This window comes from Diabrotica undecimpunctata, chromosome 2 (genome assembly GCF_040954645.1).
Source record: "Diabrotica undecimpunctata isolate CICGRU chromosome 2, icDiaUnde3, whole genome shotgun sequence".
Classification (NCBI taxonomy): Eukaryota; Metazoa; Arthropoda; class Insecta; order Coleoptera; family Chrysomelidae; genus Diabrotica; species Diabrotica undecimpunctata.
In genome coordinates, this window is record NC_092804.1 from 62,982,167 (window position 1) to 62,994,376 (window position 12,210).

General features: G+C 31.4%; 1 protein-coding gene across 1 annotated transcript; it reads left to right on the top strand.

Annotated features, from left to right (window-relative positions):
* The first annotated feature begins 11,004 nt into the window (after positions 1-11,004).
* Positions 11,005-11,409, top strand: LOC140433705 (KRAB-A domain-containing protein 2-like). The gene has a single exon (XM_072521684.1). The coding sequence runs from the start codon at positions 11,005-11,007 to the stop codon at positions 11,407-11,409; it is 405 nt and encodes a 134-aa protein (XP_072377785.1).
* Positions 11,410-12,210: the final 801 nt, after the last annotated feature.

The window sequence follows — 12,210 nt, forward strand, 5'->3', positions numbered from 1 at the left end:
ATTGCAATCCTACGCTAATCAACTGTAAATTTTATTAAATCCCAAGAGTTATTCCAAATTTTAATAGAATCCTGTTCTTTCGTTTTTGTCACTGTATTGGGAATGTCGTCTTCATATTTCAACATAGGCACATCTAAGTCTGAACCGTTATTTATTCGTAAACTTACTTCGCTCTTAGAACTTGATTCAAATTTTTTTCGAAATTTATTCTATTTCAGTGTTTCTGGTCTTTTTTTTGCCTCTTAAGTGCTGATAATAATGAGAGTTTTAAGGTTTTTTCGGTGTCACAACTTTCTGTATGGTGGCTAGATGTACTGGTAAAAGCTACATTATCTGACTGAAAGTCGCGATTAATCTGAAGTTGTTACTTTTTGTTGTAGACGTGTGCGCAGATAATTCTATATATTTTTGTAATTTTATCCTAATTTAAAGGATAAACACCCGGCCCTACAAATCCGCCAATTACATTTGCCCTGGAGAAGCATCGTGTCTAGACAAATGTTTTAAGCAATGAAGAAAAAGTAATTTTGTCTACATTTTTGCCTCCCGTAGCACGACAGTAATGTTTTATCTAAGGGTAGCAAAGCATGAGATGTGTGGGGCGGCAAACACAAAAGTTCAATATTATTAGCACAGGCCATTTTGATCAATGGCACAGTAAAGTGTAAATTGTGATTATCACATATTAGAAGCTTAGGACCTTCCAGTTTTGTAGTATGTTTGATGAAAACGTTTTCAAACTAATTAGCAAACTGAACTGATTACATTCCTTTCAATGGCGAATAATTGTATACAACATCGTTTTGGCATCAGGTAGAACACAAGTGTAAACTTTAAAAATTTGCAAACAAAGGTAAATACTCTCCTATTGCATTACAGCAAACCAGAATAGTGTACGTTGATTTTGTTACGGTGCCTACAACTTTATGTAGATTTTTAGATCCTTTTCGACATAAAATTTTTTGTATTCCAACGTCTGTTTAAAAATCAGACTCATCACAGTTTAAGATATTTTGTGATTTATTCCTAAACCATTTTTTTCAATACTGTTTTTTAGCTGTCAATAAAAGTCGTCTAACAATTCAGCTGAACAGCTGGTAATACTGCAACCTAGTAGTTCCTTCCACCGTTTCTTAAACCCTCCAAACTTCGTTTAAAAATACCAGTTATTAAAACCAGCTTAAATTCAAAACATATTACCAGCAATCCAATCTTTTTTCGGCAATCCGTTTTTAAAATGATTTTTTCTGTCAGTTCGTTTTAAGTAATCTTGTACACAAATTTTTAACTGCCTTTGATTAAATCCAAATTACCAATTTGCTAATTTGGTTAATACATGAACTATTAGTCTCTTTCCGTCTTTGGTAAGTAGAGTAGGTTTTCCAACATCTTTACATTTAAAATTATTTACATGAATTAGTGAAGTTGTCCGATTAATAACATTTCAGCAGCTCGTTTTACTCTTGTACCATCATTATTAACAGCACTTACAGCAAATTCCGTTCTTCCTTTTTTTTGTATGTTGTGTAGGATCTCTTTTTTCCAATATTGTTACTAAAAAAACTCATAGGTATCTAAGTAAGGTCTTAACAATATTAAAATTTTGGAATTGATACTACACAATAGTGTAATATTGACACATGGCAAAGTTACCCCTCAAAACATCCACAAGTTTTGGATGTTTTTGTTGGATGGATTAACTGTTGTTGCTTATTACCTTTCAGGGCATGAGGTCTCCTTTTTTGAGCTTGGGAATTGTCCGTTTCCTAAAAAAATGTAATCCTTTATCATCGACCTAGTGGCTTATTAATTATAATGTTAATTACTCAAATTATGCAACTTAAGGGTCATCTGACTTTATTATGGGGCTAGATCCAAATACTATATAGACGTTTTTTACTGAAGATGATCTGACATAATGGAAAATGTTCTGAAAATTTATAAATACATTTCGGATAATTTAAAAAAAAAATTAATAATAAAATTGTACACCATTGTACAAACATAAGTTTTTACTTCACTGTAAGTTTTTTTTAATAAAAATTTACTTATTACCCAACAGTCAAATTCTCTTATGCACAATTTTAAAAACGTTCTGAAATTTCAAATGCACTGAGGTTCAAATTACTCAGGTTTTGGGCATGAATTGGGTTTTGTGGACTTTAAATTTGCATTTCCGAAGTGGAAATTGAAACGTCAATAAACGTACTTTAACCTTTAATTGTGGCTTATTCCCATTTAAATAGTAATTACTTTAAATTTGCATTTAATAAGAAATTGGAATTTTTGAATCCAAATCATAACATCAGTCACAATAACGATTTATATATCACTTAATAAGTCAAAACTTTGAGTTGTGTAGAACTTTTGGGCAACTTTTTACGTTTTTTTTTTATTTTACATATTAAAAACAAACATCTCGGTACATATTGACATAGTTAATAATATACATAAAATAAAAACGGTATAATTTCCTGGGTGTGAGTGAATGGACACCTTGAGTTAGAAGGTGTTTTCAGGATAACCCTAGTTTATAGAGCTTTCCCTTATCCGATATTTAAGTAATACTAATTTTGTTTTGTTATATGCTGCTAGTTTTCTAAGTAGGACGTTTCAGGTGGTGACTTTTTGTCTTGTATTATGGCAACGATACGTCAAAGCTCTGTTCAACGCAATTCCGAGGTTTTTACGATTGTTTATGTACGTTTATGTAAGTTGCTTGTAGTTCCCTCCACGGATTTCTTGTGTTTTGGGTAAAAGGCGTTTATTTGGTTTTTGAAGGATTCAACTTAAGGTAGTTTTATCTGTAACATTTAGATATATTTAAAAGCTGCACATTTCCCTTGATAATATTAAAGTTCTTTGATTGTACCGCATGCAATGGACAGATCATCTGCATCCAAAAAGTATCTTGTGCTCTCTGATATTGATCGGTCAGTCACTTGTGTGTATATTAAACAGAGTATAGGGTAAGTACGCTTCCTGATGAAAAGCAATTTCTTATTCCTTCATCTGCTTCTCTTCCCGCGTAGCACAACATAAAAGTAGAATCTCCTGTTTTGCAGCATGGACTCTATGGCCTTGATTAGGTTAGGATCTTCCAGTGTATTATATACTTCACCTAGCAGTTGTTTGTGGTTCATGGTATTCTTCACCAGTTATCTGTTTATTTGCATAGGCTTTTCCAAACCTAAATCTCGACTATTTGGCTATTAGTTCAGAATTGACTGATTTCTAGATATGGTGTAAGATTATCCATAGAGTTTGTTTTGTGGCACAAAAATGTGATTAGATTTTTGTTATTTCCGAATCTTTTCCTGGTTTAAGCAGAACTACCACATTGCTTTGTGTCGTAACATTAGATTTTTTTACGACGTCACGTAATTAATAAATATTTTTTTTATCTACTCTTGAGTTCTAAGGCCGAAATGTTTTATCTGTTGTGTAAATATTTCGGCAACACTCGGTAAATTTACATTCTTGATGAGCTGTATGCTTGCATTTCGTTCTTTGATGTTGAATGGTGTGGCAAAACAATTATTAGATTCGGTTTATGGGGGTTTTAAAGTTATAGTAGTTATAAAGGTTTAGAAAAATATATTTTTTTTTTGATAGCCGTCTTTTATTATAACTGTTCTTCGTTTTATGTAGACACTATTCTGTCTATTTTTTAATGAACCTTGAGTAAATTATCATTTCATCGTTTACGTGGTCTTCCTACTAATCATCTTCCTATTGGGAAACCGTCTCTTACCGTCTTTACTACTCTATTTGTTGTCATTCGGCTTATGTGATTCTTCCATTCTACTTCTCTATTTCTTACCCAGTTCTTGATGTTCTCAACCTTGCATCTAGGTCGTATATCTGTACTTCTAGCCCTCTCCCATAGTGTTTTGTTCTCAATTTTTCTAAGTGTTTTCATCTCTGCTGTTTCTAATATTATTTTGGTCCTCTCTGTGCCACGTCGTGTTTCTGCCGCGTATGTCAATATTGATCTGATGACTTTTGTAAATTCTGCCCTTTATTTCTTTAACGATATTTTTATTTCTTTATATTGTTTCATTTAGACAGCCTGCGGCTCTGTTTGCTCTATTCACTTAATCTTCCACTTTGGTTTCCGTCTTTCCGTAGCTAGATAATGTGATGCCTAGATATTTAAACTCCATCACTTGTGCTATTATCTGACCTTTCAGCTCCAATTTACATCTTAGTTTTGCTGTTGTAACCATGCATTTTGTCTTTTTTGGGGAAAATAACATGTTAAAATAACATAATTTTCTGGCGGTTATAGTAAATTGGTGAAGTATAATACGTTGTAAATAATCCTTACCCTGTCGTCTGTATAGCAGATTATTTTAAACTGTTTTTCTCCCATTTCTTATCCTTTATTAGTTCTTATTGTTTTTATTATTTTATATATAATCAGGTTGAACAATAGAGGACTCAGGGAATCTCAGGAATCTTATCTAATTGCCAGCTTTAATAGGGTGTAATCAGGTATTTCTTGTTCTACTATTATTTTCATTGTGTTGTTTTGGTAGATATTATGATTATTCCGAGAGTTATCTCTACAGAGTCCATCAGGTGGATAACGTTCTTTAATTTGACTCAATTAATGTCTTTTTAAGGTCCACGAAACATAGATATGTCGGTTTGTTCAGTTTGTTGTATTCTAATGATTTCTCTTGCACTTGCCTCATTATAAATATAGCGTCGGTGCATGATCTTCCTAACCTAAAACCTCATTGTTCTTCTGCTAGTGTTATAATTTTATTCTATTTAATTTATTAACTGTCCTATCAAAACTGTTGATTTATATTTTGCAATGTTTTTTGTAAAATAGTGCTGGTTTTTAAATTTGATCAAAGGTCGCATTAGCCACCCCTAATTTTAAATTAAAATATATATCAGTGATTAATAATACTAGAAGACAGCATATAAAAGTTTTTACCTTGAGGTACGTTTTCTTTTACTTTTATTACCTTAAGGCAGATAATAAATTGTGAATGCCTTATAAAGTTATTCAATATATTTTATACGTATTGGTTTAAAGATCGGTAGAAATTTGGATATAAATTAAACATACACAAATTGAATAACGGAAATTCACATACCTAAAATGACTATCAGACCGTGTCAAGAAATCTTTCGTTTTAAAATCTTGGTTTATTGAGATATGTACAATTACATTTGTGGTTAGAAAAAAAAAACTAGAATGGTTATTTTGTATATTTTAAAATTTAGAATATAAACCACAATTAAAATTGTTACTGTTTGGGAAAAAGTATATCAGAGAATTAAATCAACCAAGACGTTGATATTATTGAAATAAATCTAAAAATTCACTACTGCTATGCAATGTTTATTCTTAATCCAAAATTTGGTGAGTATTATTATTAAATAAAATTTGCATAACCAAAAAATATAAGAAAAAGGTCGAAGCCACGGAAATGGATGCCATCAGAAGATCGATGAGAATATCAAGAGCCGACAGAATACGGAATGAAGTGATAAAACAACAAATGGGTATAGAGGGCACTATTGTTGAGGATATTGAGAGAAAACAGCTCATATGGTATGGGCATGTGAGCCGAATGGGGGACGAAAGATTGCCTTAAAAAACGATGATGTGGCAACCCCCAGAGAAGAGGAAACGAGGAAGACCACCACAGAGCTGGAACCTGGGAGTTAGGAAAGCGATTAGCACTCGAAATCTGGACGAAAACCTAACTCAAGACAGAATACAGTAGCGTTTGGGAGTCGGACAACGTCGTAAGACGTTATAAAAAACCGAATATATATATATATATATATATATATATATATATATATATATATATATATATATATATATAAAATTGGCACTTTTCTTCGAAATGTAATATAAAGCACTGACTCCCGTTTAACTTGTATCTATAACATCACAAAACTTGTCTCGAGATATCAAACAGATCAAAAACTGATTTGTAGATTAAAATAAAAATCAAGTAGTTTCGAAAAGGGTATTATAACATTCTTTGTCATATTTTAAATTAGTTTTGTGAGCAAATAATTACAAGTTTAGTATTTGGTGGTTAATTAGGTATGTGTTAATAGGTTACACGTTAATCAGAAAACTTTAGAATATTTAGGTGTAGAATGTAAAGTAGCATTAAACAAAACTGCTAACAATATCGAAAAAAGTATAATTGCAAAATCTATTACAGATGTGTGTAGGGAAACCAAAAATTCCGGTTACAAAGAGAATAAAACAGTCATTTGAATTAAAAATAAATCAATAGAAAACAACACAGTGTTTACAAAACAAAGAAAGGTAACACTAACAGTGCAGGACTTATAATGGGCAATTCTCTAAGCCCATTGCTATCAGATAATTTTATGGATCATCTAGAGACAAAGATTTCAAAACATCCCATATTCAAACAGTTGTTATATTGTTGGATATACGTAGACGACGTACTGGTATGTTTCACAGGAACTAACAGGCAACTCGACCAATTTTTATGGTATATTAATTCACTTCATAGTCATATTAAATTTACAATAGAAACAGAACAAAATCAATCCATAAATTTTTTAGATTTAAAAATTATTAGACTTAAAAGAACAAGGCTTCTCCATATTTCATAAATCTACTCATACTGACACGACTATACACCATTCATCATCCCATCCCACATAACATAAACTAAATATAATATATAAATATAACAAAATAAATTAAATATCATTAAGCAAATAGCAGTAAACAATGGATACAACGAACAAACAATTAATAAAATTTTAAATCAAAAACTACACAAAAAAGCCCTGAAATTAGTATTTTCACCACCAGAGAAAAAACCCAGTACCTTCTGCCCGATTACATATACAGGCAAAATATCAACAAAAATAGCCAAATACATAAAAAAGAAAGCAATAACACCAGCTTTCAGAACAAAATAACAACTTAGGCAAATACATTAAAAACAACAAGAGCCAAAATAAAAGCACTTACACAGTGGTGTATACAAACTTAAATGTGCAATTGCCCAAAAACTTACATCGGTCAAACTGGTAGAAATTTGAATAAACTAATAGCAAAACATAAAAGGGTTTTCAAAAATAGAAAAACAGCTTCTACATACGCACTTCACCTTCTAGAGGTGAAGGCCTCTAAGATAATAATCCAAAATAAATGCCTTAAGCTATCCTTATTAGAATCTATGAAAATTAATAAATTAAAAAACACAGATATAATTCTGAATGACCAACTTGAGACAAACAGTTCTCCCCTCCTCAACCTATTTCATTAAAGACGATAAAGTGTAAACGCATGCCAAAAATAAATCACTTGAGAAAGTCAATCAGCCGAAACAGCTGTAGTGTTAAGATTTTATAATAAATGTTGTGGAAGTTTTGAAAACAAAGTTTTCAGTGTTTTATTGTTACATACAATGAATTTCCATCAAGTAACGGTCGAATCTATCAATTATGTAAAATTTTTCATTAATGTTGATATACTATAGAATATAAACCAAACCTAAATACAGTTTGCTTTCCTATATTTTCTCAACTATTTCAGAATAATTTTCTCTACATTTGGTATATTGTACATAATGTATAAATAATAAAGATGCCATAGGCAGTAACTATCTTATCCTTACTCTGTAATTTAAAATATTGAATTCTCCATTGAAAATATTGTGATTTTAGATATCGTTATGTTGAAAAACAATATTCAAAAGCCAATATTGTAGACAATAATTCTGTGCAATATTTTCAGGTTTAAGAATATGCTAATTTAGGTTCTTTATAATTGAAGAGTGACTGAGCTAAATGATATAAGTACTATAATTATTATGCCAATGCCAATGCTAATATAAATTTTGTTTTTTTTTATCAACATGATCTATGTTCCTATGCCAATATCTCCTTATGAGATCTACGTGCCAACTTTACTCTAATGGTTGCGAACGAGGCCCAAAGATGGAGCCACCTGTAAGTAGGCATCATAATCTTTGTTTAATGATCTAGATGCCAGTATGCAGGCTAACGTGACGTTTTGTCATTAGAATCGATTATTATTATCTACGTATTTATGTTTTTAAGTAAATACAATAGATTATAGTCCATATAGTGATAAAAATAAAACCAGATTAACAAGAAAAAAAAGCAGAGTGGAGCTAGATTGAGTGGAAAACCCTAGGTTACATAAAAATGTTAGCCTCAAAAACATGAAAAAGCCGTTCCAAAACATCAGGTTAGAACGAGATTTTTAACAGATATTTCGCTTGAAATTTTAGGCCTCACGATAGTCTTGGGACTTAACTTGTGAGTAGCTACCAGTGTTATTTAATATTACAACTTAAAACTTTTTTATTGTTACTTTGCCTTTGTTGATATAATAATATCATGAGATTTTTTAATTATAGATCACAGTCTTCTTTTAGAAGACATAGTGTTGATACCTGCAAGACCTGTGATTTACTTTTGTTAAAAAGCAAGGACAAAGACCTTATTGAATCAAAAAAAGCTAAAACTGAGTTGGAATTACATAATAGAAAAACACCAAACATAAAGCGAACAAAATTTAGTTTTTTATATACCGCCTACTGACCCTTTATTGGACGAGGCTCATCAAAGACATTGCTTAAAATTCTGTCGTACTCCTGCAGATTGTAATATGACGATTGGAGGAACGTTCTGTTTATAGACGAATCTCGTTTACAAGATATTTACCTGGTGGCCGCCAAAAAGTGAAGTGGAGGTACAATGGTATGGGGCGACATTTCTTTAGCAGCACATGCAGATATTGTTGTGTTAGGGGCATATAGTTTTATTGCTGTTAGCTAAATAAGTGAATGTTCTGCGTGCCTTAGAAGCCGAGAGATTACAAATTTTTCCAACACGCTTCAATTTGCAGTTCCATACTACAATAACGAAGTTCAGAAAGTTCTCCCCTCCAATCTAACATTGCGTTATATCACGAAAACGGTAATTTTAACGGGTTATAGCTGTTAACACCTCTGCATATGCTATCTATACATTGGATCATAAAATTTAGCCTTTCACTTCTAATTTGTTTAATTTTCACCTTATTATGTTAATAAACAATATAAATATGATTTTAAGCAAAAAAATCCTATCTTGGCTTTTATTGGTCACAGAAGGTTTTAAAGAACCTTCTTTAAGGTTCTTTAAAACAGCCTACTTTGAAGCGCGTGACACAAAAATTTTTATAAAAAATTTATTATAAATGTTTATAAGCTAAAAAGTCAGTAACTTTTCAAACGATTTTTTAATAACATTTTTAATAAATAGCTCTAGAGTCACTGGGCAAGTACAATATTTAAAAAATCGCTCTCCGGAATAAACAAATTAAATAACATAAACTATTTTTTTGGAAATATATCTCTGTCAATGGTTTACGAATTTTAATTTAAAAACTCGACAATTAAAAACTATCATAATATCTACAATTTTTATTTAAATTATTTTTTTTTAATGTATAAGAAAGGTTTTATAGTTAAAAGAATAATTATTTCACTTTTTGTGATGGTTTAAAAAAACACAACAAAATCAGCTGTAATATGTCTTTACGCGTTAGTCGAATCAAGTATACAGTGATGAGTGCCTTAAGAACCGGCAAAATAACGCAAAAGATAGAAAACATAATACGTTGTGAAATAAAAAGAGATGAAAGTAGTAGAGGTGGGAAATTATCGATAGAAACCTCTAAATAAGTAAATATACGATAAGAGCTATTGGAAAAGACACAGAAATGAACAAAAAGATAGATGGGTAAAATTACCAAAGATAAGATAAGATAGGGAACAGGGCGCCACTTAATTTTTTGGGGTTTAAGGTGAAAATTAAGAAACCTTAGAAAAGAAAAGAGATAAGGAAAGATATTTAGGTTCAGAGATCAAACCCAAGAAAAGATATCACAGTTAATTACTAAATAAATTTGGTTAACACTCTACATAAACAAAAAATAAATATATAAGGTATTACACTTACTCACTTACGAAACTTGATAAGCCTGATCTTTCTACTGGTCAAAGGTATAGTTATATTTAAACGTGATGGAACATCAAATCTCCTAGATTAGGTTTTTCCCGAAAAACATTATAATGGGCGTTCGACGACAATTACCGAATTTATGACAAAGGACCCGGAAAAGGATTAACTAAGGATTCGCCAGACCGGCGTCATTAAATAAATACTTAGGTAGATTCTTCAGTCATATTTCAACAAAAATCAGCGTATCATCCACATGGGTAAAAGGAATTAAAATTAATTTAATATATTAATTAAAAAAATGTTACATAATGTAAAGTAAATTATAGGTTAATATCGATAATTTCTCACCTCTACTACTTTCATCTCTTTTTATTTCACAACGTATTATGTTTTCTATCTTTTGCGTTATTTTGCCGGTTCTTAAGGCACTCATCCCTGTATACAAACAGGGCTAGTGGCAATAGAGATGTGTTAATAAATCAAAATAAGTCTATACCGGTACAGAAATAATCTACACCTTTTTAGGCTCTAAAATTTTTGTGTTTTAACATGTATGTATTTTAACTAAAACACAATTTTATTTTACAGCAAAATTTAGATATACAAAGCGCACGTAGTTTATACGAGTTTAATATTCACGGCAAATATTAACAAAACAATTATCAAATATTGTTCTATTTTCATTCATGCAGAAAACATCAAAATATGATGTTACGTGTATGCTTCAGAATATTTTTTAATTTCAATCATAATAAAATTAAGCAAACACAACCTAACAAATTAAACTTTCAACAACTGTCGTTTTATTGGTGAAAAATTATATGAAAATATCCCCTATGTAACTCACTATTTTTTTCTCTGCTACTTCAAAATGAGTTTTACATTTTCTCCGAAGTGGAAATTGAAACGTCAATAAACGTACTTTAACATTTAATTGTAGCTTATTCCCATTTTAATAGTAATTACTTCGCAAATAAGATTATTGAAGAAGTCTGCAGTATGTGGGACGAACTGAAAATTGTCCACGGAAAACCCAGACACAGTCAGTGGCAAGGTTCGGTAGAGAGAGCGAACCAAGATATCGAAAAAATGTTGGCCACATGGCTGGAATCAAGCAAAACAAGTCAGTGGTCGAAAGGCATAAAGTTCATCCAATTTATGAAAAACAGAGCTTACCATTCCGGCATTAGCTGTAGTCCATACGAAGCACTATTTGGTTGTAAGGCTAAAGTAGGATTAAAAACATCCTTACCTGCTGGTACTTTAACTGAAATTAGAAGCGAAGAAGATTTAGAAGCAATATTAGCAGGTGAGTCCGATGATGCTGATGATGGAGCAAAGCACCGTGGTAATTTGAATGTTAACAGTACAACCGAGGATTCACAATTAGCGAATGTTGAATAACCCGGTAACGCTAACAGCCCAATAGAATATAATGCATGTGAAATAGTTGCTATCAATGGGGAAGACAATGACAATGGGGAAGACAAGACAATTGGAGTTAAAGAAAATGAGGGACACTAAGAAGATGGCACTGAAGTTGACAAAACTTCAAAGAAAATTCAAGAGATTTGAGATCTTGCTAAACAGTAACTTATAAAACAGGCTGACAGAATGTTAAAGCATTCCAATGATAGATTCCCTGTTGCAAAAGTAGGTGAAAAGGGTTAGAGTGCTAATTCCAGAAGTTGATAAAGCTAAGGCCGATAGCCGAAATATTATTGCCCTTATTATTTCTCTGTTAAAGATGACAGGCTGTATAAGCTAGGCACCAAACATGGTATTTTAAACCAACTTTATGCAAGAAACAAATTTACCACCTGCAAGGAAACACTTATTTCAGTCAATGATGTGCCTGCTACTGAAATAAGTTTCAGGGAATGCGCCCGAACATGTCTAGTTGGGATTTTTAATTGATAAATTATGTTTAAGTGTTATCCTTTATTACCAAATACGAGTTTTTTTAATTATTACATGTCTATTTGGGATTTTTGATTGATAAATTAATGTTTAAATGTTTAACTTTATTGCCTGATACGAGTCTGTTTTTACTTATTACATGTTTAGTTAGGTTTTTTTATTGATAAGTTCTGTTTGATTGATAAGTGGTTTAGACTTGGTTGCACCAACAGATCTTAACCTTGAGACGTGCCTTAAGCTCGGCTTACGAAACATACGCGTTACACCATTGAGTTTTAGATCAAT

Coding starts and splice junctions, on each gene's coding strand:
- LOC140433705 (XM_072521684.1), top strand. CDS start 11,005: ATGTGGGACGAACTGAAAATTGTCCACGGAAAACCCAGACACAGTCAG.